Below are 26492 nucleotides of genomic sequence, written 5' to 3'. Positions count from 1 at the left end.
GATTTATTTAGAAGTATAACATCATCCTCATAAAGCAAAGAGCTGAGATTAACATCTCCAGTTTTGATATCAGGTTTTATACCACTTTCCTTCATAATGTGATCCATATAGATAAGGAATAACAGAGGGGTTAATGTTCATCCCTGTCCAGCACCAGATTTAATATTAAACCTACTTCCTGTACTTTCTTGAATTCTAACTGCTGACTTACAACTCGAATAAAGACTAAATACTGCTTGATATAATGCCCCATTGACACCATACAACTGTAACATTTTGAATAGCTTTTCTCTTGGCACCTTGTCATATGCCTTTTGCAGATCTACAAAACTTAAATACAGATCTTTGTTGTATTCTCATGATTTCTCAGCAATTTGTTGTAAAGTGAAAATCTGATCCTGACAGCCTCTATTTGGCCTGAATCCAGCTTGTTCTTCCCACCAGGCTTCCCTTCCACAAACCTTCTCAACACTTTCTCGAGTATAATTGCATAAATCTTACTAGGAGCACTCAGTAGAGAAATACCTCTGTAATTCTCACATTTAGTTTTATTTCCCATTTTGTATATGGGTACTACGAGAGCTCTATTCCAATCATCTGGAATTCGTCGCTGTATCCAGACCTTCTGAACTATGCAGTGCAGCCACTGCAAGACTTTTATACTTCCATACTTGAGCATTTTTTATCGAATATCATCTACACCAGCTGCCTTTCACCATTTCAGACTTTGATGACTTTTTCTACTTCAAGTTTAAAAATGTATTCCGGACTGCATGCCTGTTGAGTATTTTTTACTGCTGTACTGTCACTGATTGTTTCGTTTAGTAATTTTTCAACATAATTACTTCATACATCAAGGACGTCTTTTTCTCCTGTTTTCATGTCACCTTCATCATGTCTAATTCCTTTCACAGCACTCTTTCCTCCATTTCTGAGCTTTTTCAACAACCTCCAGAATATCTTACCAGCTTCCTGATATTTATTTTCTGTATTCTTACCAAAGTCTTCCCATGGCTTTTGTTTAGCTTGTTTTACACAGAGTTTAGCTTTCTTACATTTGTCTCTGTATTCTCTAAGAACACAAGCTGACTTATTCACCAGAAACTTTTGATAAGCCTACTTCTTTTCCCTCACTGCCTCTTTAACTTTCTGTGTTCAACCATGGAGTTCTGATTTTTCTATCCTTGCAGACAACCTCACCTCATGCTTCTCTGGCTGAATCAATCAGTGTTTTCTTCAGGGCTTGCCACTGAATCTGCAACGTTTGGTTCCTGCTCTCAAACACTTTCATTTTTTCTTGAATAATATTTGTGTGTTTTAGTCTACAGTTCACATCTGAGAGCTGCTCAACTTTTATTCTCTTTAAAACTTTCTTACATGTTCTTCTTTTCAATATGAAATTCAATTTTATCCTGCTCAAGACTAAATGGTGATCACTTCCCATTTCAAATCCTCTGTACACTGTGGTGTCCTGCACCAGGGAGAAAACATCACTATCAACAATAACATAGTCAATGAGACTTTTCTTATTCCTTGCCTGTTCTCTTCATGTGAATTTGTGGACATTTTTATGTTGGAACATTGTGTGAGTAATAACTAGTCCATGCCCTGAGAAATTCAAAAGATATTTGGGATTATTATTAGTATTATTCCTTATTATTATTATTAATTTATATTATATTATTTTAATAATTATTATTAAATATTATAATATTATTATTCCTCTTGTTACTCTGTTGTAAAAGGTTACCAAATTACTAAAACAAGAGCACCTTCTAACAAATCTTTCCTGCCCTGCATAAATAATTATTCAATTCGATTGGTAGAGCTTCTGCTACTAATGGCTCATGCAAAAAGTTAAGCAAGTTTGAGTGCGGTTAGTAGTTGGAAGGGATCAGTCGTTGGATGCTGTTGTCACACTCTCCCTTGATGAGTCTTTGGACTCCCTGTGGAGGTGTCGCATAATAATAATAATAATAATATTGCCCTCATCTACCCAGTTCTGTATATGAGTTTATACCAATTTGTCCAAAATCTTAACTACTGAAGAAATACAAAGAGATCTATAGTTTGTTACTTCCATTCTACTGCCACCATTATGCAATGGAACTATCTTATCCTCTTTCCACTCTCCAGGAACTTGACCCATTGTAATACTTTCTTTAAACAACGAAGCTTATGGCACAATTAGTTCCATGGTACATTTCCATAAAACACTTGGTGAAATTCCATCTATACTCCCTGCCTTATTGAAATTTCGCATACTCAGTATTTGGAATACATCCTCTTTCTTCTCTTCTAACACTTCATCATTCATTATCCTTTTAAGAATATACACTGCTCTACCAGGATGAAACACTAATAAAGTGATTATTAAATAGTTCAACTATGTCACCTGATTCTCATCTCCATCCAGCACGGTAATCTGTCCACTATCATTTTTCACCTCTAATTGCCACACAACAAAAAGCCTCCTTGAGGATCCTCCTTCAATTGAGTGCAAGTCTCCTCTCATATTTTAATTTTTCGCTCCTTAAAATACCAGTCACTCTACTCGTCTGAGCCCTATATTCCTCATCCAACTGTTCTCTGCCTCTCTTTATATGTTTTCCATAATTTCTTCTGCAATTCTCCTTTTATTTCTCTTGGTGAAATTTCTCTTGGTGTCTATTGGACACCAAATTGCTGCAAACTGGTTTCTATGATAGTTGCCTGCCTTATAATTCCACATAAATTCTTTCAGTTTTGATACCTCAACATACCTGTTTATCCTCCAAGTCAAATCTACATGGTTGCTATCACCAGTGTGAGGCAAGTTTGACATCTCAGTCACAATCAGATCCTCTGATGCTGTGACCAAATCAAAAACTGTTGATCCTCATGTTTCCTCCACCACATGCTGTCCCTCAAGAAATCCATAAATTCAATTCCCTTTTTGCTGAATTCTGTCTCCTTTGCCCAATTTATATCACTGTTGAAGTCTTCCATAATGATCATTCGCTTTGCACTTGCCAAACTAATTTGCTTAAACAATTCATGCTCAGTTATATTCCCTGGTCTGTAGCAACATTAAATTGTCATATGATGATCCATCTCTCAAAGTAGTTAGTGTTATTTCCATTGTGATTCTCCACCCTGAGAGAGCACAATTAATCTCTTATTATGAATAACATTCCACCCACCATCATATTTATTCTCGTAATTTCCTTCTGATTAAAGGGGTACTTGCAGTAAGCAGAGGAGAATGGTGCTTTACTTGCCCTTGATCATCATTTCAGAGTTTATAAGAATGATGCCAGTATATCATCCTTTACTTTGAGTGATGTTAAAGGTAGTATGTCTGGGTGTGAGAGGTGAAAATATAGATCTCCAAAAAATTGCATCCATGGCCCTAATAAGTGATCATGTCTCAACTGACTATTCTGTCTCTCTCTCTCTCTCTCTCTCTCTCTCTCTACTCTCACTGATGAAAGGTTCTAAACCTATAGCACGTTAGTAATGTGAGTGGGCTAAGGATTTTTTGTTTTTCCATTTTTAATGATTTTATGTATATATTTTTTATTTTTTACATGATCCAGAAACCCTGCCCTAGAAACCAAACATGGAACTATTTCAGGCCCTAATAAGTGATCATGTCTCAACTGACTATTCTCTCTCTCTCTCTCTCTCTTTTTACTCTCACTGATGAAAGGTTCTAAACCTATAGCACATTAGTAATGTGGGTGGGCTAAGGATTTTTTGTTTTTCCATTTTTAATGATTTTATGTATATATTTTTTATTTTTTACATGATCCAGAAACCCTGCCCTAGAAACCAAACATGGAACTATTTCAAGTCACTTCATGCTTCCAATAAGCAGGGTGGTAGTTTCACACTAAGCTGAAATTCATATCCTACCTAAAGACAGTCATAAATATCTATGTCCATGGCAAGATTTGAACCTGAAGTCTGTTGGTTGGAGAGTAAATATGCTAATTTGGCCATTCAGTCTATTTGAATAATAAACCAGCATTCTGCATTTAGCCATTTCAAAATCAGATTTCTATCATCGCTTTCTTGCAGTTCAGTCTTATTTGTGGAACAAATAAATCATTATATTGATTGTTAATTCTTGTTACTCTTGTCCACATATCAGTACCATGAGTGAACTAAAGGTGAAGGGGAATGTCGGAATCTATTTTATCTTCCTTTTTCTTGCAGCTCATTCTAAGCAACAGTGTCACAAGTAGCATTCTCCCAATATGAGTGTCACCTTGTGTCATACACAAGGTGAGACTCATATTGGTGACACTACCTTGTGTCATAAAATTATATGTAATGTTCTAATTGTTATAATGATCATTAAAAAATTATAACAGGCCACTGCAGGTTGTAAAAACTATAAATATTTAGTAAACTAGTACTGTAAATGGATTAAATGGTTGGGATGGAAAGAATGTTGAATAAACATTCAACATTCGTCTTAAATAAAATAATTGTAAATTGTATCCCTTGCAAAATATTATATAGGCTCAGAATATTTGTACTATTCTGATACATGAAAATAGAAGGGAAGAAATTAGGGGGAAAGCTGGTTTGCCAAGAGTGAAGTTAATGGATTTGTAACTGGTGTGGCCATGCAATGCTTATACGAGGGTGGTCTGAAAAGTTCTCGGCCTCGACCAGAGATGGCAACACTATCGGAAAGATGTTTTTTTTTTCTAAGTTGGTACATCTGTCATAAGCATCCATGTGAAATTGCAAGTCATTCTTTCAAGTAGTTTGTTTTATACAGCTGTCTGAAACAAAAGTGTTATCTGTATCCCTTGAAATGGATAAAATTGAGTATCGTGCGGTTATAAAATTCTTTGTAAAAGAAAGTTTAATGAGAAAAGAAATTCATTCGAAGTTCATAAAAGTTTATGGGCACTCTTCTCCTTCGTTTTTGACAATTAAGAAATGGGCTGCCGAGTTTAAACGTGGTCGTACCAGCCTTGAAGATGATCCATGTGAAGGACGTCCAAAAAGTGTAATAACACCAGAAATCATTGATCGAGTGCACGATATGGTATTGGATGACCGGTGAGTCAAAGTGGATGAAATTGCTGAGATTATAGTCATTTCAAAAGAACGTGTAAGATATATTTTGCATGAATAATTGCAAATGAAAAAGCTTTTTGCAAGATGGGTACCATGCTTGCTCAACTCAGATCAAAAATGCACTCACATTAAAATTTCTGAATAGTGCTTGGAGCATTTTAACAAGAATAAAACTGATTTTGTGTGTCTATTTATTACTATGGATGAGACTTGGATTCATCATTACACACCAGAATCCAAACAGAATCTTCCTCCTATTCAGAGGGCTTTTGCAAATTGCATTCTCTCATTGTGTGTCTTCATATTATACATCACAAAGACCAGTTACTACCTTAATCAGCCTTTCATGAAAATATTGTACTGATTTTGTTGAGAAACTAAAAAAAAAAAGTCAGAAAAAAATCGCACCCATCCTTGTCAGCCTTGAATATGACAGCTCTTTTCATCATTGAGAAAAAGTTTCTGCCTGATATCACTATATATTTCTGATATTATCTTAAACAAACTTCTTTAAGTCAAAGAATAAAATTTACCAAGAACTGATTAGCAGTGAGTTAACCACTATTCACTCCAAGCAAATTCTGGGCTTGAAAGACCAGTGGATAGGAGAAAAAGAAGGATCATGATAGAAACACAAGTTATTACAGGGATTTTATAAGATTGACACAGAAGACTGTTTCAGTAGCAATTTGAAGAGTTGGCCCTAGTGATATCCAAAACTCAAGCTTTGATAAACATATCACATAGTTTAGATGCTTTGATCAGTAAAACTATAAATGGCACTCTTTCTCTTGATAATTAAAGAAAACCCAGTGTGAATTGGATGGTACTGAATGCTTCCATCATCGCACTACAAAAAACTGTCATTGGTCAAAACATTATGCAACCAGATCTAATTCTATTACGAGATTAGAGAAGTCATTGCCTGAATCACCTTCTACAACAACTGCTACTTAAAAAAAAAAAAATCAAAACATTAGTTATCCAAAGGATCTGCTATAGATTTATTTGATTTATTAATCTTCTTCTTCTTCTTCTGCAGCTTCTCCCACTTAAGTGGGGTCACTGTTTGTAATGAGTTTCCTCCACACCTTCCTGTCTTGGGCTGTCACCACATCCAAGTTCTTCATCTTCAAGTCCTCTTCTACCAGCTCCCTCCATCTCTTCTTTGGCCGCCCACGCTTCCGCCTTCCTTGCACATCCATCTGCATGACCCTTCTTCCCACATATTCGTCCTCCCTCCTCATCACATGACCAAACCATCTCAACCTTGCCTCCTGTATTTTCGCTCCTAAGTTTGTAACTTTCACTGTTCCCCTGACATAGTCATTTCTCAGACGATCCTTTCTGGTCACACCGCACATCCACCTAAGCATTCTCATCTCTGCTATTTCCATCCTGCTGATGTTATTTTTCCTCAGGGCCACAGTTTCTATAGCATATGTCATAGCTGGCCTCACTACTGCCCTATAAATTTTGCCTTTCAGATTGATCGGCACCCTCTTATCGCATAACGCTCTAGCCATCTCCCTCCAGTTCCTCCAACCCGCTTGTATCCTGCATCCCACTTCCTTCTCAGCTCCTCCATCTTCTTCCACTGTCGAACCTAAGTATCTAAAGTCTCTCACCTTCCTGATGACATTTCCTTCCACCTCCATCACAATATTAAACAGAAACGGACTTAATGCTGACCCTTGATGCAAGCCAACTGTTACTTGAAAACTTTCTGTCTGTCCCAAACAGGTCCGAACACTTGTCTTCACATTTCTGTACATTTCCCGCACCAACCTGACATATTTCTCCGGCACCTTCTTCTCCCTCAGACACCGCCAGACGTCTTGCCTTGGCACTCTATCGTATGCTTTCTCAATCAATAATCCAGATCAATAAATACCAGGTGTAACTCCCTTTGTTTCTCTCGATATTTTTCCATCATCTGTCGTAACCCAAAGATAGCATCTGTTGTTGATCTACCAGGCATGAAGCCAAATTGTTCCTTTGCAATCTCCACCTCCTTCCTCAATCTTCCATCAAGAACCCTTTCTAGGATCTTCATTGTGTGGGACATCAACCTTATTCCTCTGTAATTTTTACAGTCTTGTGCATCCCCTTTACCCTTGTAGATGGGAACAAGAGTAATCTCCCTCCATTCCTCGGGTATATTTTCCTGTTGGCAAACTTTCATGAACAGGTCCCACAGCAGGTCAATTCCCTCTTCCCCCAGTGCCTTCCATGCCTCCACTGGAATTCTGTCGGGGGGCCCACCGATTTTCCATTCCTCATCCTCTTCATGGCCTCCGTCCTTTTGATTTATTAATGACTTTAATAATATGTTGCAAGCTAGTCGACCAAGCTAGATTTCCATAATTAATAATCTATGAAAAATCTTTTATGTACAGAACAATAATCGAATTGTGAATCTCTTGGAAGTGATATTTAATATATCAAGTATGGCTATCGTTATAATCGTTTGAACACATCAACTCAATCTGTCCTTGTAGGGTGCATTCCACAGACCACTCACCATCTTGGTCATTCACCTGGGATTCTCTCCACCATTTCCTCATCTCTAAGTCTCCCAGATAACCAGATGATGTACACACACAGTAATTCAGGTACAGCAGTTGTATACATGCCGGCCACTGAATTAGAAACTTTTATTTACAGCACATATGTGGTTTGGCATAGATTCCACAAACTATTGGATTGAATCTTTCTCTACCACATACCAGGCATTCAACAGACAGTCCTTTAACTGGCTCAGATTTGGTGGTAAAGGACTTTCCTTAGAGATCTGTTTTTCTAACCTGTCCCATATATTCTCAATGTGGTTCAGATCAAGGCTTTGTTGTGCCCAACATAAATGGTGGAAGTTGCTGCCATATTTGCTGAACCACTGCTGAACAATTCTTGAGCAATGGACAGTAGTATTGTCATCCATGAAACAACCATCATTTTCTGGATAAAAAGTCAACATTGTAGGATGGACTTGATTGACAACAATGTTCAGATATTTCTTGGAGGACACCCGACCCTCCAGCAATATCAGGGGGACCTGTTCCGTATCAACAGAACATGCCCAACACCATGACACCAGCTCCAGAACCTTGAGTTGTGTTTACAAGGCAAGCTGGGTTCATGTGGCCTGCCAAACTCTCTGCCTACCATTGGTACAGAACAAGATGTATGTACCTTGACGTTTTGGACCATAACTTTTTTTCCAGTCTTCTAATGTCCAGTTACAGCGTTCCTGAGACCACTGTAGATGAACTTTCCAGTTCTTTGCAGAAATCACTAGTTTCTGTATAGACATTCAACTGCCAATACTAATCCTCTTCAATTTCCTCTGTATAGTTCAGTGAGATATGGGACAGGAAGCCTTCATTAAATGCTTCAGTCAATTGCTGCTCACTAGAAGTTCTGTTTGTCTGTACAAGCCTTCTCAGCAACAGAAAACTCGTTTTTCTTAATAGACTGTCTTAGGACCAGATACATCTTTTAGACAAGCATTGTGAATTATTTTTCCACTCATTAAATACCTGGGATATCTTACCTTTTGAGAATCCAATCAGCTATGCTGTTTTCAAAATTGTAGCTCAAGCCACATGGGCACCCGCAATAAGACCTTTATCGAACTCTGAAAGATTTTTTGTTTTTCCCATTGTGATCAAAACTATTGATGATTACCGAGTAGCAGCATTCTTAAACGGTTGCCTGGAACATGTGATGCATATGACTAAGTATTTTGCATATATGCTGTATAAGTGACATTTACATACACCTTTATAAAGGTTTCAAATTCAGCAGCTGGTATGTGTATGAAAGTCTTATAAAGGGAATGATAACTTCCTTATCAGTGCATATTATGTGTTCTTTAATAATCAAGTAATCCTATCAGCTGCTTTGGCTACTTTTGCATTTTTCTCTCTGAATTTCAACTCCCTTTCCACTAACACTTCCAAATCTCTAGCTTCATTACCTTCCTGAAATACATTTGTGCAGTGTAGTGTAGTAGAAAGCTTTAATCTTTTCTTCCTAAAATTTGTAAATTTACACTTTTCCACTTATCAAAGAAAGAGCCATATGGCTTCATTTTGGCAACATAAATTATATAGAAATAGGGGATATTAAAGTTCCAACCTCATTTCAAAACTGAATACACGTAGAAACGGAAATTTATTCATCAAATTCCTGATACGTACACTCAGGGGACGTACAAGATAATTATGATAATACTACATGAAAAAGTTACACATTACTAATTTCTGATCAACAGTTTTCCTCCAAATTAATCATTATCTGTCAGGACTCCAACATTACAGACCTTATATTTCTGTCTTTTAACGCACTTTTTTTACTGTATCAATCCATCTAATTTTAGTCTTTTTCTGGGTCATTTTCCTGCCAACCTTACAAAGAACACTTGTTTTGCTAATCTTTGTTCTCCCATTCTGTTTAACCACTTGAAATTAGCTCTTCTAACACATTCTTCAGGGCTAACAATGTTGAGTTCTTTCCTAATATCCTAATTTTTAATGTGATGCTGCCATTGATGCCACATGTTCACTCCACTAATTCTTTCTTAGAACTTTCGTATCAGAGGTCTTTGAACATTTTAAATTTTATTGTATTCTCATAAGCTCTCTGTCAAAATTTTAAAACTTTCAAAGTTTCTACATATATTCGAATTTGAAATAAGGTTGAATCTTTAATATCCTTTATTTCTATTCACTTTTCCACATTAAACTGGCACCCATCATCTTTTGCCTGTCTATTTCAGTCTATTTAAATAATTCTGTAGGCTCTCTACATTGTTATTACACTAACTCAATTTTGCATCAGCAGACAATTTAATATTTCCCTTCCATTCATTTCCTCTACGTTAACTTACAAATTAAATGGCAGAGGACAGAGTCCTACAGCACTCTCTTAGTCACTTCCTTTCTTCTGGATTCGGCTCCTCCAGTTATTAATCTTTGATATTGTCTATCCATTACCAAATTCATATCCATTCTTATTTACTTCAGTTTGTGAAATAGAAAGTTCCACATAGTATCCTGTCAAATGCCTTTGCAAAATCCAGCATTATTATCATCATTCATCCATTTCTTTATCCAACTGGAATGTCACTCTGTGATAATAATTATAAAAGTGAGTCAATCTCTAATGCATGACCTACATTTTCACAAAGCTATTATGTACCCCATAGCCTATCACATTCCTCTATACTCATTCCTGAATTTTGTCTTTAAACTACTTATCCAGTACTTTTATCACCACTTTTCAGATAGGATTGATTCTGTAGTTCACTCCCTGTGTCTTTTAGCCTCATTTATATAGTGTAGTTATTTTGCTACACTATATAAATATGTGAAATATTTATATACCTGATAATTAAGTGAAAGCTTAGTCAGAGTGGATGCTAATTTTTTTGCACATTCTTGTAATATGCTGACTGATATCTCATTTAATTTTATGTGTGTTCTTATTGAAATACTGCAATATTCTAAGTACCACACATGTTTCTGTCAGAGCAGCATCTACACTTGAATGATAAGCTCTTGTAAAATGGTTGCTAAGTAACTCTTAGCAACTAGGCCAATTAGATAACTTTTTGATCATTTCATTGTTTTATTATGTGTGTGCCATGTGGAATTACTGTCTTCTGACATCTTAGGAAGTTTCGATGTAGCCATTCTCTTCACCAGTGTACCCAGAAACGACACAATGAATCTACTTGTAAATCTTTTCTCACCGGACACTGTAGGACTATTCAAACACTCATAGAAAACACTTTTTCCTATTTCAAGACAAATATTGGGAACAAAAAGGACTTGTAGGACTATTCAAACACTCATAGAAAACACTTTTTCCTATTTCAAGACAAATATTGGGAACAAAAAGGACTTGCCATGGGTTCCTCCCCTCCCCAATTTCTCCAGCCCTAGCCAACCTGTTTATGGAAAATTTTGAAATTAATGCATTAAAAACCTATCAGAAGAAACCAAAAATTTGGTTACGTTATTATTATTATTATTACATCACACCTCCAGGGAGTCCGAAGACTCATCAGAGGAGGGCATCTACTCTACAACTCTTCATCTCACTACTCCACCAACCTTCATCATCTAACACCAATGCCATCTACCACCACTAGTACTTTCACAGACAATCACAAACATCCATGCCCATGGTGGGATTCGAACCCGCAGCCTTTTGGCTGGAGAGCGGATACCCCAACCAGGCTGGCCATATCGATGATATTTTTGTCATTTGGTTGGGAACAGTGGATGAGCTGATTACTTTCAAAGATTATCTGAACAACTTGCATCCTGATATAAAATTCACTCTTGAACTAGAAGAGCACAAAAAATTACCTTTCCTTGATATCCTTGTCAAAATAAACGAAGAGGGTAAAATGTTATCCTTCTCCGTACATAGAAAACCTACCACAACAGGAAAATTTTTAAATGCTGCTTCATACCATCATCCATTGCAAAAGATAGGCATAATTAAAACTTTACAAGACAGCACAAGGAATCAAGCACATTAATTAAAAGGAATGAAGAACTGCACTAACTGAAACAGAACCTCGTGCCTAATGGTTTTGAATCCAAGGCTATCAGAAAAATTCTTAATACATCTCCTGCAACTCCCTTACTTAAACAAGATTTCAAGAATGCAATCATGCTGCCTTACAAGAACGTCACAGACAAAGCGGCTGCGTTGCTCTGCGAGTACAATATATCAAAATTCCTACATCCACCAAAACCTCCACATCATCCCATTAAAAATCCAGGCGTCTGTGAGATTCATTGTTCTTGTGGCATTTGTTATGTAGGCCAAACAGGAAGGTTGAGAGAGATCCTCATGTCTGAACACGTAAAAGACGTCAAAAAAAGAAAAGAGCATAAATCAGGCCTGGCAATTCACACAACCACTACAGGCCATCAAGTACTCTGCAACAAGCAAAAATGTCACATTGATAATAACTGTTTCACAAGAAAATTTAAAGAAGCCTCACAAATGCTTAGGATACCTACACAATGCAGTAAAAATCAAGGCTTAATTTTACATCAAGTATGGTCTGCTTTCATCAAAAATTTTACTGCCACAGACCTAGGATATAACACACGTGATACCACAGAACATAATAACAACAACTAGCAGTGTTCCAACATGCATACAGTAACAAATTTATCATTTGTATTTTGGTTTATCAATTATATTTAACAGTTGTGAAGTTATCAAAAACATCTAATATGTGCAATTAATTATTAATAGGCTTTTGTTGTGTAAAACGTTTATGTACCACTACTCCTGATGATTAAGTCTTATGATGCACAAAATCATAAAAACTTTGTCGGGTTTTAATTGCTTTCATCAGACAATCCTTGTTTTTAATGTTTCTGCTATTGATACTATCTGTTCTTCCCCATCTTAGTCCTTCTCATAACTTTCTTATCTATGGTCTCTAGTGTTTGATCAAGTCTTTTATTTCTAACCCAGCTCTCAGATCCATGTGTTAACATTGTCTTTTATATAGCTAGTGTAGCATTTTCACTAATATCTGTTTTATTCCATATATATTTATTCAGTTTGCTTCCTACAAAACTATCTTTGTAATTCTGTTGTCTATTTCCATATTTAATTTGCTGTCTTTACTAAAAATTGTGCCTAAATAGCTGAAATGTTTTACTTGTTCTATAGGTTCTCCATTCAGGATCAAGTTGATATTTTTAGTGTTTTTGCCTGTTTTGATTTTCTTTTTATTACTGATTTTTAGACCAAATTTATTACAGTTATTCAGTGTTTTTAGAGAATCTTGGAAACTTGTACTGGATTTATTTAACAGAATAACATCATATGTGCAAAATTAAGAGCTGACTTGAATATCTCCAAATTTGATAACAGGCCTAATGCAATTTTCTTTTAACCATATAGATGATGAATAACAGTGATGATAATTTGACCCTTGTTTCATGGCCTAATTTAACATCAAACCATCTTTCTGTACTTCCATTAATTTCATCTGCTGACATTTATCTTAGATATGGGCTACATTTTGCTCAATATAATGGCCTATTTACACCATATAATCATAGCATTTTGAATGGCTTTTCTCTAGGTTCCCTTATCATATCCCTTTTCCAAATCTATAAAACTTAAATGTATATCCTTGTCATATTCTCATGATTTCTTGACTGTTTAGGTTAAAATAAAATAACCTCAGCTTTCTTTTCCAAATTACCCTTTCAGAATTTTTCTTAGCCTTTTTTGCAAGTATACGTGCATAAATTTTACCATTCAGTTTTATTTCCATTTTTATAAATAGATACTATGAGCTCTATTCCAGTCATCTGCTCTACTTGAATCCACTTTTCAGGTTTTTGATGGGGTTTTTCCTGCCTTAGTTATTAATACGTACTCCTGATTGCATTCCTCATGAATGTTTTCTACCACCATGTTGTTGTCACTGTTTGTTTCATTTAGCAGTCTTTCAGAGTAATTACTGCAGACATCTAGAATATCTTTATCTTCAGTTTTCACGTTACCCTTATCTTTGATTCCTTTTTCCTCCATTTCTAAGCTTTTTCAGTAATGTTCAGAATATTTTGCCACCTTCTTCATATTTATTTCTTATGTTCTTACCAAAGTTCCTCCATGACTTTTGTTTAGCCATTTTTACACAGAACTTTGCTTTTTTTTTTCTTTGTGTACCTTTCAGAGCACAGGATGACTTACTTGCTAGAAACTTCTGATGTGCTTTCTTCTTTTCCTTGACTGTCACTAACTTGCTGAGTTCAGCATGAAGTTCTAATTTTTCTTTCCTTGGAGGCAATTTCACCTCTTGCCTCTTTGGCTGTAGTTGATGTTTTCTTCAGTATTTGTCACTGAGACTTGAAGGTTTGGTTCCTGTTTTCAAATGGTTTCATTTTTTTCTTGAATAATATTTGTGTATTTGGTCTACAGTTCACATCTGAAAGTTCCTCAACTTTAATTCATTTTAAAACTTGTTTTCAATATTATTATTATTATTATTCAGGCTTCCATGGAGTCAAAAGACTCATCGTGGGAGGTCCTTTCTAAGAAACACAAGTCTATCAAGCCTCATCAAGGGGAGGACCCCGTAAGAAACACAAAGTCTATCATACCACTCCTTAAAATCATTGACTGTTCTCAATTTCACCACTCCATCAGGCAATGCATTCCATGGTTCAACCACCCTCTATGCAAAGAAACCACTCCTCACCTTCTTTCTCACAGTTTCCAGGGACTGCCCCTTGTCATGACTACTTCCTGCTGTTCAACCAAGCGAAGGAACTTCCCAGTGTCAGCCCTGTAACCATCTCTCAACAGTTTAAAAGTCTCAATCATATTACCTTTCCTTCTTCTATCGACCAAACTCTGCAGTCCCACATTCCCTCAGTCGATCCTCATAACTAACATTGTACAGTCCTGACACCATCTTTGTTATCCATCTTTGTACCCTTTCCACAAGTAATTTATCCCCTTTAAATCCTGGGGACCAGATCTGAGAACAATAGTCTAAGTGTGGTCTGATCAGAGTCTTATACAACGGAATGATAACCCTTTTATCTCTGCAGGTCAGTGTCCTTCTCATTTTTGCAGCAATCCTCTGTGTTACCTTCACTACCTTTGCAATATGTCCCCTAAATTTCAGGTTTTTATCAATCATCAACCCCAGATCTCTTGTCTCCCCTACTTCCTCCAGTTTAACTCCTCCCATAGAATATGCAGCATCCTATCGATGTGTCCCAAACCCAAAGACCTTACATTTTGCTGCATTAAACTGAGATCCCCCCCCCCCATTCATTTTCCCATCTGTCTAGCTTATTCAAATCCTCTTGCAGGGCTACCACATCTGCACTATTACTAATAACCCTTCGCAGCTTCGCATCATCCGCAAACAACTGAATATCCCCTTGCAATCCATTCACCATGTCATTGATATAAAGGTTAAACAATATAGGTCCCAGCTCTGAGCCCTGTGGAACACCACTTGTAACCTTCTGCCTCTTTGATACTGCTCCACCATACACAACTCTCTGATACCTATCGGACAGCCAATCCTGAATCCATTTGCCAATCTGACATCCAGACCCATGTGCTGCAACTTAAATATCAGCTTATCATGTGGCACCCTGTCAAATGCCTTTGCTAAGTCTAAGAAAATTGCAGTATATGCCTTTCCCTCATCTAATGTTCTTGTAACTTTATTATAAAAGGCTAGCATATTGCTAAAACAAGAGCGTCCCTTCACAAATCCATGTTGACTCTCACAGATAACATTACCCTCATCTGCGCAATGCTGTATATGGTCCCTCACTACTTTCTGCAAGATCTTACTAACTACTGATGACACACAAACTGGCCTATAATTAGGACACTTCTAGTCTGCTGCTGCCCTTATGCAATGGCACTATCTTACCTTCCTTTCCATTCCATGGGCACCTTTCCTGCAGCCAGACTTTCATTGAAAAGCCAGGTCAAAGGCACTCTCAGTTCCCTAGCACATTCTCTCAAAACTTGTGATAAAAATACCATCCAATCCCACAGCTTTACTGACATCCAGAGTACTCAGTATTTAAAACACACTCTCCTCCTGTACCTCTAAACCTCGAACCTGCCCTATCCCTCTAGTATTAAAATTGATTCCTCCAGGATGAAATACTCCAATAAAATGTTCAATGAACAATTCCACTATGTCCTCTGCATCAGTCACTCTATTCCCATTTTATCCCACAATGTCATTCTTCCACAGTCATTTCTCCTCCTATTGGCCACATAGCTAAAAAAAAATTCCCTAGGATTTTCCATGGATCTAAGAGCCAGTCTTTTTTCATATTCCAGTTTTGCCTTCTTTACCATACTAGTCATTCTCCTGGCCTGTCTCTTATATTCTTCATGCATCTTCTCTTCACCTGTCTCCTTGTATCTCTTCCATAGCCTCTTTTTCGCATGCAGTTCCTGTTTAATATTGTTTGTCATCCACTTTACTCCAAATTGTGTCCGCTTTTTCACTCGTGGAATACAGCTTACCATTGCTGCTAACAAATATTCCTTCACAATTTCCCAAGCGCTAATGATATCCCAGCCTTCCAATTCCTCCCTCCACGAAACTTCACCAAGTTTACGTCTAAGACTATTATAATCACCTGCTTTATAATTCCACGTTCCTTCCCATCTCTTTGATACTTCTGCATGTCTATTCAAGTCAAAACCATATGGTCACTCTTTCTCTAACTAGTGGGAGAGATGTCATCTCAGTTATTATCAACTCTTCTGATGCTATAACCAAATCCAAAACTCTTGAACCTCTTGTTCCCTCTGTTACATGTTGCCTAAGACATTTGTCCCTCAAGAATTCTAGAAATTCCATTCCCTTATTGCTACATCCATCTTCCTCTCCCCAATTTATACTGCTGTAGTTAAAATCTCCCATAACAATCATTATTCTTGCACTTGCCATGCTCAACTGTCTCAACATCTTGTGGTCCCAACCCTCTGTGCTCCTCGGTCTGTAGCAACACCCCCACTAAGTATCCTGTCTTGCCCACCTCCACTTCACACCATATGCTTTCAAAATCATTAGTGTCACAGCTTTCCAAAGCCACTCTTTCCACTCTTAGAGGGCATTGGTCATCACTTATCATAAGCAGTACTCCACCACCACACTTTCCCTTCCTATCCTGCCGAAAAATGCTGTACCCAGCTACTTCCATTCCTGTTATTATAACCTCTTCTGTCAACCACATCTGGGTGCTCCCAATAATCTTTGGCCACGCTGATGCTATCAGTGCCACCAATTCCTCTCCTGTGTTCCGAATACTCGTGGCATTAGTATAAAGCATAAAAATGCCATTATTTCTATACCCAGCATTATCCCCTCTAGACTCCGCTGGGTTCAGTGTTGCCTGATGTCGTTCCCCCTTCTCCCAATTACCCATTCCCACAAGAGGCCACCCCTGCTACCATCCACACTGAGACACACTGACTCGTTCAGAACAGCAATCTCTCCAGGTGCCTACGTCCTTCCTCATTCAAATGCAAGCGGTCTCTCACATACAATTCCTCTCTTTCCTCAAACGCACTCCAAGCATCCACATATTCCAACCCTCTCTTCTGATGCATTCTCATTATTATACCATTCATTATCACTGCTCTTCTGCTCAGCTCGTCATTATCATTCCTAGGCAACATACACACTATCTTTTCTCTCTGTGTCTTCTTTCGTACCACCTCAAGCAAGAATCTCATATCTCTCACTGCCCTATTTACACCACCACTCAAGTCATTTGTTCCCACAATCATCTCATCCATGCTTTCACCTCTCTTAACTGCCAAAGCCACGCTTTCTATCTTTCCTCCTGGCAAACACTTCTCACGCATCCTATCTTGAACACCACGAATCATTGAGTCCCTATACGTTGCACCTCTTTCCACCCTATTCCTCGATTGCTCACATGCATGCATGCATCCCTCACTCTCTCTCCTGTAACAGTTTCTCTCTTTGCTCCCCTACTTACCTGCCTTCCTGACATCACTCTATCCCTAGTCCCTGTGCTCCCTTGCATTTCTCTCATTTCCTCTCTCCTACTGTTTCCATTCTTTCCTCTTCTATCATTCCTATATCTGACACTCGTTCCCTCTCTTCCACTTATCCTATTCTCACCTTTTCTATCATTCATACAACTCTCTCATTCCCTCTCTTCTACTGCTTCCATTCTCTCCTCTTCTATCACTCCCATAACTCTCTCTCATTTCCTTTCCTCTGTTGTTCCTATTCTCTCATTCCCATAACTCTCTCACTCCTCCTCTGATTCACCTTGCATACGTCTCTTCCATCCACCTAATCTCATCTTTCACACTTCTCATCTCATTCCTCAGACATTCCACCTGCTCTTTCAGCTCATCTATCTCTCTCTGTAAGTTTGCCATACATCCTCCCAATTGAGACTATCTCCTAAAACTTCAGAATCATCCAACCTTTCCATACTCCCCACTCTTATTTTATTGTTACTTCTCTCGCCTTCTATCATACCAGTCATCTCTCTACGTGGTGGAGAATCTCCCGTCTCTGACTCAACGAGGTCAGTTATGGTCATTTCTAAATCACCAAGTTCCTCCCATTGCCTGCATTTTGCGCACATACGTTTTCCCCCTTCTCTCTCCTGCCACATATACATTCTGCAAGTCCTGCATGCTACAAAATCCTGTACGATGTCGCACAAAATGGAGTCCTTAAATGGGGGGGACGACTTGGCGATTCACCATTTGCAAATTTAACTGCCGCTGCTGCCATTATTCAAAATAGTGTCAAAAAATAAACGCTGATAAGTATTAGGAAGGAACAAGTACAAACAATTACAAACAGAATATTTAAGTACACTAGATATAAATAAATAAAATGAAATAACTAAATAATGAAAACTTATCATTCGTCTTGTCTTCCACCGTTACGCATTCGGTTCTGACCCTGTCTTCTCATTAACCAAAATATACAATATCGCGATAATAACTAACTTCAAAAAATAACCACTGAAGAACACTCATATTCCAGAAACAACTTAGCACTACAAAAACTTAGAAAAAATGACCTATTCATCAATTAAAAAGCACTTTCTTCAGCACCGTTATTCAGTTTTATTCTGCTCAAAATTAAATGATCACTTTGCATTTCTAATCCCCTGTATATACTTGTGTTATGCATCAATTGATGCATAACACAAGTATACCCAAGTACATAAGTATAACATGAACAATAACATATCCAACAAGACCTAATTTCTTGCATCTTCTCTGCGTGTGAATTTGCAGTCGTTATGTTGGAATGTAGTGTTGGTAATTAAATAATCCATGTCCTGAACAGAAATCCAGCTGGTACTTCCCATTATTATCATCATTAATATTATATTTTTTTCCAAATTTTCACAATCATTTCTTTGTGTCTGATATTCATTTCCTACTTTTTTTTTTAGATCTCTTTTTCATTGTGTCACCTGTCTTCTCTGAAGCCTTGAAAAATTCCTCAACTTTTCTCTTAATGCAACTTCTGTTGGAACCATGGGAACAAATAAATCTCATTATCTACTTCCCCATTCTGATATTTTTTTGCATCACTATCTTGATACTGCATGCCTTTCAAGAAGATTATCCTTGTATTTTGTGTTGAAAACTAGAGCGACTCCTTTTCCCTGATCATTATTGCTGGAATATAATGTCTTGTATTTGTTGCTTTGAAGCATCCCACCTGTTTTTGTTGTTCTTTTTTTTAGTAACACCTATTCTATTAATCTGGTATACTTATAAAATAAAATTCTTCTCTTAGTTCTATTTCTTTTCCATTGATGCTATCATGTTGATGGTGTCAGTTTTGAACTCTGCTGATGTCAAGTTGGGATTTGTTAGCTAACTAAGAAATAAATAAATAATGAAACAATTAGTAATAATTAAATACATAAATACAATAACATAAGTGAAACTACACCACTGCCTATTGGTTAGAGTTTAGCTCTCTAATACCCTGTTATTTTTAAGGTTTACATTTATTTTCTGAGGACTAACTACTGGTTAAGAGCCCATCTATATTTCTATTTTTCTTGGTTTCTGTTTCCAATATACACTTAATGTTTGCTGAACTGTTGGAGTTCTATTATTATTGTTATTTATTTTTTATTCCTAGATGTTGTGTTTGGTTGCATTTTGGAACCATTCAAATTCTTGGAACTTTTAGGCTGCCATTCTCGTAGGTATTGAAATAATATATCACACAGACTTCTTTGAATTTTCATTCTCACAAGGTTTCGTCATGAAATCACAAAATTTCATGCCGGCTGGGGCGTCGCCCGGTTAAACAAGGTCCCCGTTGTTTTCGCCAGGGAACCAGAGTGAACAGTGAAAAGTCAGCTACTGGAACAAATCTGAAAACAAACCCCAACTCAACATCAACAGAGTTAAAGATCGGTACTATCAACATAAGAAGCCTGAATGGCAAAGAAATGGAGCTAGCTGAGGAATTAGATAAGTACCAGATCGACATAATAGGGGTGACTGAAACAAAAAAGACCAAAACTGGTGAGATCTTTCTGAGCAATAAATACAAAATGTTATATTCAGGCAATGACAATCAAGGAAAAGAAGGAGTAGCCATAGTATCCAACACAAAATACGAGGCTAATCTTCTTGAATGGCAGTCAGTCTCAAGTAGAGTAATGTGGACAAATATGAGAATGGGGAACTGGACAATGAGACTTATTTGTGCCTATGGTCCACACAGAAGGTTCTACTAAGGTAGAAGTGGAGGAATTTTTTGAGGCTTAGAAAAAGCAACTGACACGATGAAAAAGGAAAAGTTGGTCCTTGTTGGGATCTAAATAGCAGAGTAGGAAATGATTGTGAGACATGCAAAAATATTTTGGAAGAATTTGGAGAAAAGAGCAAAGCTAATAATAATGGCAAATATCTGTTGAATTTCTGCTCAGAACATGGACTGGTTATTACTAACACCATGTTCCAACATAAAAATGTGCACAAATTCACATGGAGAGAAGAGGCAAGGAATAAGAAAAGTCTCATTGACTATGTTATTGTTGATAGTGATGTTTTCTCCCTGGTGCAGGACACTAGAGTGTACAGAGGATTTGAAATTGGAAGTGATCACTATTTAGTCTTGAGCAGGATAAAATTGAAAATTTCATATTGAAAAGAATAACATGTAAGAAAGTTTTAAAGCGAATAAAAGTTGAGCAGCTCTCAGATGTGAATTGTAGACTAAAATATACAAAGATTATTGAAGAAAAAGTGAAAGATTTTGAGAACAGGAATCAAACCTTGGAGATTCAGTGGCAAGCTCTGAAGGAAACATTAATTCTGCCAAAGAGGCATGTGGTGAGGTTGTCTGCAAGGAAAAAAAATCAGAACTCCCTGGTGGACACAAGAAGTTAAAGAGGCAGTGAAGGAAAAGAAGAAAGCATATCAAAAGTTCCTGTCAAATAAGTCAGCTTGTTCTCTTAGAGAATACAGAGACAAATGCAAAAATGCTAAACACTGTAAAACTAGCTAAACAAAAGTCATGGGAGGACTTTGGCAAGAATATAGAAAATAAATATCAAGAAGGTGGCAAAATATTCTGGAGGTTGTTGAAGAAGCCTAGGAATGGAGGAAGGAGTGCTGTAAAAGGAGTTAGAGATGATAAAAGTGACATGAAAAAATGAAAAAAAAGATATCCTTGAAGTATGGAGTAATTACTTTGAAAAACTGCTAAATGAAACAAGCAGTGATGACTGCACAGTGGTAAAAAACACTGACCAGGCATGCAGGCAGGAATACATATCCATACTTGAAGTAGAAAAAGCCATCAAAGGCTTGAAATGTGAAAAGGCAGCTGGAGTAGATGATATTCTACCAGAAATGCTGAAGTATGGTGGTATAAAAGTCTTACAGTGGCTGCACTGCATAGTTCAGAAAACCTGGACAGAGGGACGAATTCCCGATGATTGGAGTAGAGCTCTCATAGTACCCATATATAAAAAGGGAAATAAAACTAAATGTGAGAATTATAAAGGTATTTCCCTACTGAGTGTTCCTGGCAAGATCTATGCAAGTATACTTGAGAAACTGTTTAGAAGAATTGTGGAACAAAAGCTTGGTGAAGAACAAGCTGGATTCAGGCTAAATAGAGGGTGTCAGGATCAGATCTTCACTTTACGACAAATAGTCGAGAAAGCATGGGAATATAACAGAGATCTGTATTTAAATTTTGTCGATTTGGAAAAGGCATATGACAAGGTGCCAAGAGAGAAGCTATTCAATACGTTACAGTTATATGGTGTCAATGGGGCATTATATCAAGCAATACGTAGTCTTTATTTGAGTTGTAAGTCAGCAGTTAGAATTGAAGGAAGTACAGGAAGATGGTTTAATGTTAAATCTGGTGTGAGACAAGGATGTACATTAGCCCCTCTGTTATTCATTATCTATATGGATCACATTATGAAGGAAAGTGGTATTATACATGATATCAAAATTGGAGATGTTAATGTCAGCTCTTTGCTTTATGCGGATGATGTTATACTTCTAAATAAATCCGCTACAAGTCTGCAAGATTTTCTGACTAAATTGAATAGCTGCTGTAATAGATATGGTATGAAGGTCAGCAATAAAAAGACAAAGACAATGAAAATAGGCAGAATCATTAAAAACGTCAACTGTGTTGTGAATGGAGAACCAGTGGAACAAGTGAAACATTTCAGCAACTTAGGCACAATTTTTACTGAAGATGGTAAATTAAATATAGAAATAGACAACAGAATCAGCAAAGCTGGTATGGTAGGAAGTCAATTGAATAAATTTATATGAAATAAGAGAGAAATTAGTCAGAACACTAAATTAGCTGTATACAAGACAGTGTTCAAACCAGTTTTAACTTATGGATCTGAGAGCTGGGTCAGAAGTAAAACACTTGACCAAAGGCTAGAGACCCGCAGATATGAGAGTCCTGAGAAAGATTATAGGCGTGAACAGATTGCATCAATGGCAATATCATATTAAAAATGAGGATATTCGGAATGAACTTGACATTGTCAACATCCAGGAATGCGTTAGCAGAGCTAATCTCAGGTGGTATGGTCACTTAAACCGAATGGGCGAAGAAAGATTAGCAAAACAAGTGTTCTCTGCCAGGTTGGCAGCAAAACCACCCAGAGGAAGACGAAGATATAGGTGGATTGATACGGTACAAAGTGCCTGAGATGATAGAAATATAAGATCTGATAATGTTGAAGTCTTGACAAGTAACAGACTGATTTGGAGGAAAATTGTAGATAGGAAGTTAGTAATGATGTAATTTTTTTCATGTAGTACTATCATATCCTGTACACCCCTTGATGGTACATGGCAGGAATTTGATGATGATGATGATGATAAGGTTTTGTCTTGATGCAAAGACTTTGAATGCCTTTCCAGTCAGTTCTGTGGCTGTTTGAAGTGCATGATCATAAAACGCTTGATTTTCCATAATTTAAGAATTTGATCTTTTGCTTGTGTTCTTTTTTTTTTCTTATTGCTATTGTATGTTCTGTTTCTCCTGTGTAGGATAAATTATATGTGCATTGGAACTCTGAGTAGGCAAGGGAAAGAAGAGAATTCTAGAAGAATCGAGTATACTTTTTAATTTTGTTAATAGTTTAAATTTGGCATTAATATTGTATATTTGCATTATTTTATCTGTTTTCTCAGATATTTTCCAAACATTCTCTCTCCTAATGTTGGGAATGTCTATTCCCAATTATGATAATGATAGCCATAAAAATGATTATGGCGTCATTATAATCATTTTTATTTTTAGTTTCATTTTTATGAACAATTCTGTTTTTCTTTTTGTAGCGATATTTTTATAAATTTTTTGCTTATTATCTAAAACTAATTTTTCAGTGCCTACTCATGATAGCAAATTGTCAGAGCTTTATTTTTGTGTATGCTGATGTCACCCAGTTTATGCATTGGATGTTTTTTTTTTTTTTTGGCATGAGTCATCGCATATCTTTTGCCCATGTGTGCGTGCACGTGCTTGCGTGCTGGTTTCCAGTAGACAGTGAAGAAGGATAGACAGACTGAGGGAAGACATGACTTGTGTATCCAGAAAAAGTAGCTGTCACTACTTCCAGTTTTATTGGTCAATTGAATGTATCTCCCTCTCTATTTCAACTGGCTAAGGAAGTTGTCTAAAGTTTGGCAGCCATGTGGCCAAATAACAAATATATCATTAACTTATCTCAGCCAAACTCCAGATATTTGGGATGTCCTCGAAAGGATTGCTGAAAACTCTGCAAAACACAATTTGGATAAAAACAAAGAAAAACTTTTAGCCAAATTCCAGACTACAAGAACATGACTTTAGCAGATAACCTAAAAGCAATGTTCAGAGAAGTAATCAACCACAGATTTTAAACAATAGCAAATGTTTGTGTCTTCAAAAAGGCTAAACTATACTGGTGCACCAACCACTAGTATTTTATCTACCACATTGAAAGAGAACTAAAATTCCTCCCTGCTAATGTATATATATATGGTTGGAAAAATCTAACAACCTAATAAGTAATAAACCACTAAGTAACAGTCTCGCCAAAGTAGAAATAACGGCAGTTAAATTCTTAAAAACAACATATTTCATTATTACTGAAACCAAAAAAAAAGGTAATGCTACTTTTATTTTTAACTGAACAGGTTATTTAGAAAAAATGAATTTATTAATATCCATCACCACCATTGACCAGTTGGTTTACCATAGTCCAACAAATTGCATTAAAAAGAAAACAACCTGAATTACTTAAGCTGGTTACTGCATCACCAACAGAGAGCATTAAAAAAAAAATGGTACTGCACTATGTTCTCCCCATCCCCAAATTCCCAGTATCTACAACCTTCCAAAAACACACAAAAATAATTTATATTGAACATTTTGAGCATAGCATTCTAGATTCAATAACTCTCAAATCCAAAGTTTGCTTAAATAAATATATACATATGTATACGTATTCCTGATGATCTTGATATAAAAGTCAAAACGTCAAGTGTTAATTTAATTTAAAGTAGTACTCTGACACATTAGTGTATTTCTCTATTTCTACATAGTAATAAGTAGTGAAGACATGGTAGATAACAAACTAATTTGGAGGAAAATTATGGAGACAAACTACTGTGTTAATGCATTTACTTTACTTTAAAATGAAATATATCACATTTACTTCATCAAAGTAAATGAACTAGAACAGTAGTTTCTCTCCATAATTCTACATAATGATGAGTATTGGAGACATGATAGATAAGATTAATTTAGAGGAAAGTTATCAATAGGCAGTTAGCAAAAATGTAACCTTTTCACGTAGTACTATCATGGTAGCCTATATACCTCTTGAGGGTATGTATCAGGAATTCGATGTGATGAAATAATTTATATATTATAAACGATTCTTTTAATCAAACCAAAAGTTAAGAAAACATTTCCTTTTATTTATTAATGTAAAAACAAATAGTTTCAAATTTTTCAGAAATAATTTTCTTATGATGTTTTGTATTTTTCTTTAAAATATAGGTCTTTTGTATTTTTACTTTAAGATATAGATCCCAAATCACGATGGAAAGCTGCAGCTTTTAAAGCTCTTCATATGGATGATCCATGGGCTGAATTTCATTTGGAGGATCTGGAGATAGAAACAGCTATTCGTTATCGTTATAATGCATTGTGCCAGACTTGGGTTACTGATGAAGTCTGCATTAAAATTGCAAAAGAGGTATAATTGATTTTCATTTATTTTGTTGTGTGTGTGTGTGTGTGTGTGTGTGTGTGTGTGTGTGTGTGTGTGTGTGTGTGTGTGTGTGTGTGTGTGCATATCATTTTATTTACTTTATAAATTCTTAGATGTTTTAAAAGATTCTTTACCCTAGTAGAATGTTTATTTGTATCATGTAAGATGTGATATAAATGATATGTGATGGCCTGGTTTGTTGAGTTGATAAGTGTCTTCTCCTCTCTATTTAGCTTAGTTAATTTGGGTTTTATACATTGAGGATTGAAACCAAATTGCACTACATCTAACTAGGCAGTGGGCTTTTTATGCTAATCCAATACATAAGAAGCTTTTCAATTTATGTTACGTCAATACCATGGAGAAAAGAAGAAACTAGTTAACATTGGATTTGAAGACCTGATGAATTATTATGCCAGCTCTGAACAGTGACCATGAAAATATTTGTAGAAGATATAGCAGAAACTGAACATCTGTATGAAAAAGTGGTCATTAATCAACTTGATTGCTTACATCTTTATTGAGTCAAGTATTTTTAAGATCTGATAATGAGAACATTATTCAGTGGTTGAACAGATTTTTGATTTGTATAGATTTAATAGTTATTCAGAATTAAATTAATGCCTTAAGCACAAGAAAGAATATAATATTTTTGACACTGAGCGAGGGGTGGTGACAGTATTTATAATATGATTATTCCAAGAGTTGGAACTTACAGCAATCCAAAGAAGAAAAATCTCATCTTGTGTAAAGATTTGAATGGTGTCAAAAATAAGACTGGAAGAAAATGTTTCTTTTTGTGTGTGTTTGTGGTAGAGGGGGATTCAGTTTTGCTAGTAGTGAAATTAATGAGGTTTGCCAGTTTTGGCAGTTTGTGTGGTACAAGATATGTGAAATTAACAAGTTATCAGCATCATATTTACAAATGGTTTGAAGATAAACATTTAGATTTGTAGAAGTTGATATTCCTGCAAGTTTTGCCAATTTGTGTGGCGCAAGATCTGCGAAATGAGAAAGAGAAGTGCACTGTACTGTTATCAGCAAAACTGGGATTGAATTTGCAGTCCAGTTAGGTCATTGATA

At 36.4% G+C, this 26492-nt stretch overlaps 1 protein-coding gene across 1 annotated transcript in view; it reads left to right on the top strand.

Moving 5' to 3' along the window:
- The window catches only part of LOC150107972 (eukaryotic elongation factor 2 kinase-like), a 314298-nt gene that overhangs the window by 42431 nt on the left and 245375 nt on the right, over nucleotides 1–26492 (top strand). Inside the window, exon 3 of the mRNA XM_090415490.1 lies at nucleotides 25219–25394. Within this exon, the coding sequence (XP_090271616.1) occupies nucleotides 25219–25394 (176 nt within the window). The remainder of the gene's footprint in view (nucleotides 1–25218; nucleotides 25395–26492) is intronic.

Source organism: Typopeltis vanoorti, chromosome 3 (genome assembly GCF_054136105.1).
Source record: "Typopeltis vanoorti isolate ZY-2024b chromosome 3, IOZ_Tvanoo_1.0, whole genome shotgun sequence".
In the NCBI taxonomy this organism is placed as follows: domain Eukaryota; kingdom Metazoa; phylum Arthropoda; class Arachnida; order Uropygi; family Thelyphonidae; genus Typopeltis; species Typopeltis vanoorti.
The sequence above is the reverse complement of the archived record's forward strand: the minus strand, read 5'-3'. Positions and strand labels throughout refer to the sequence as shown.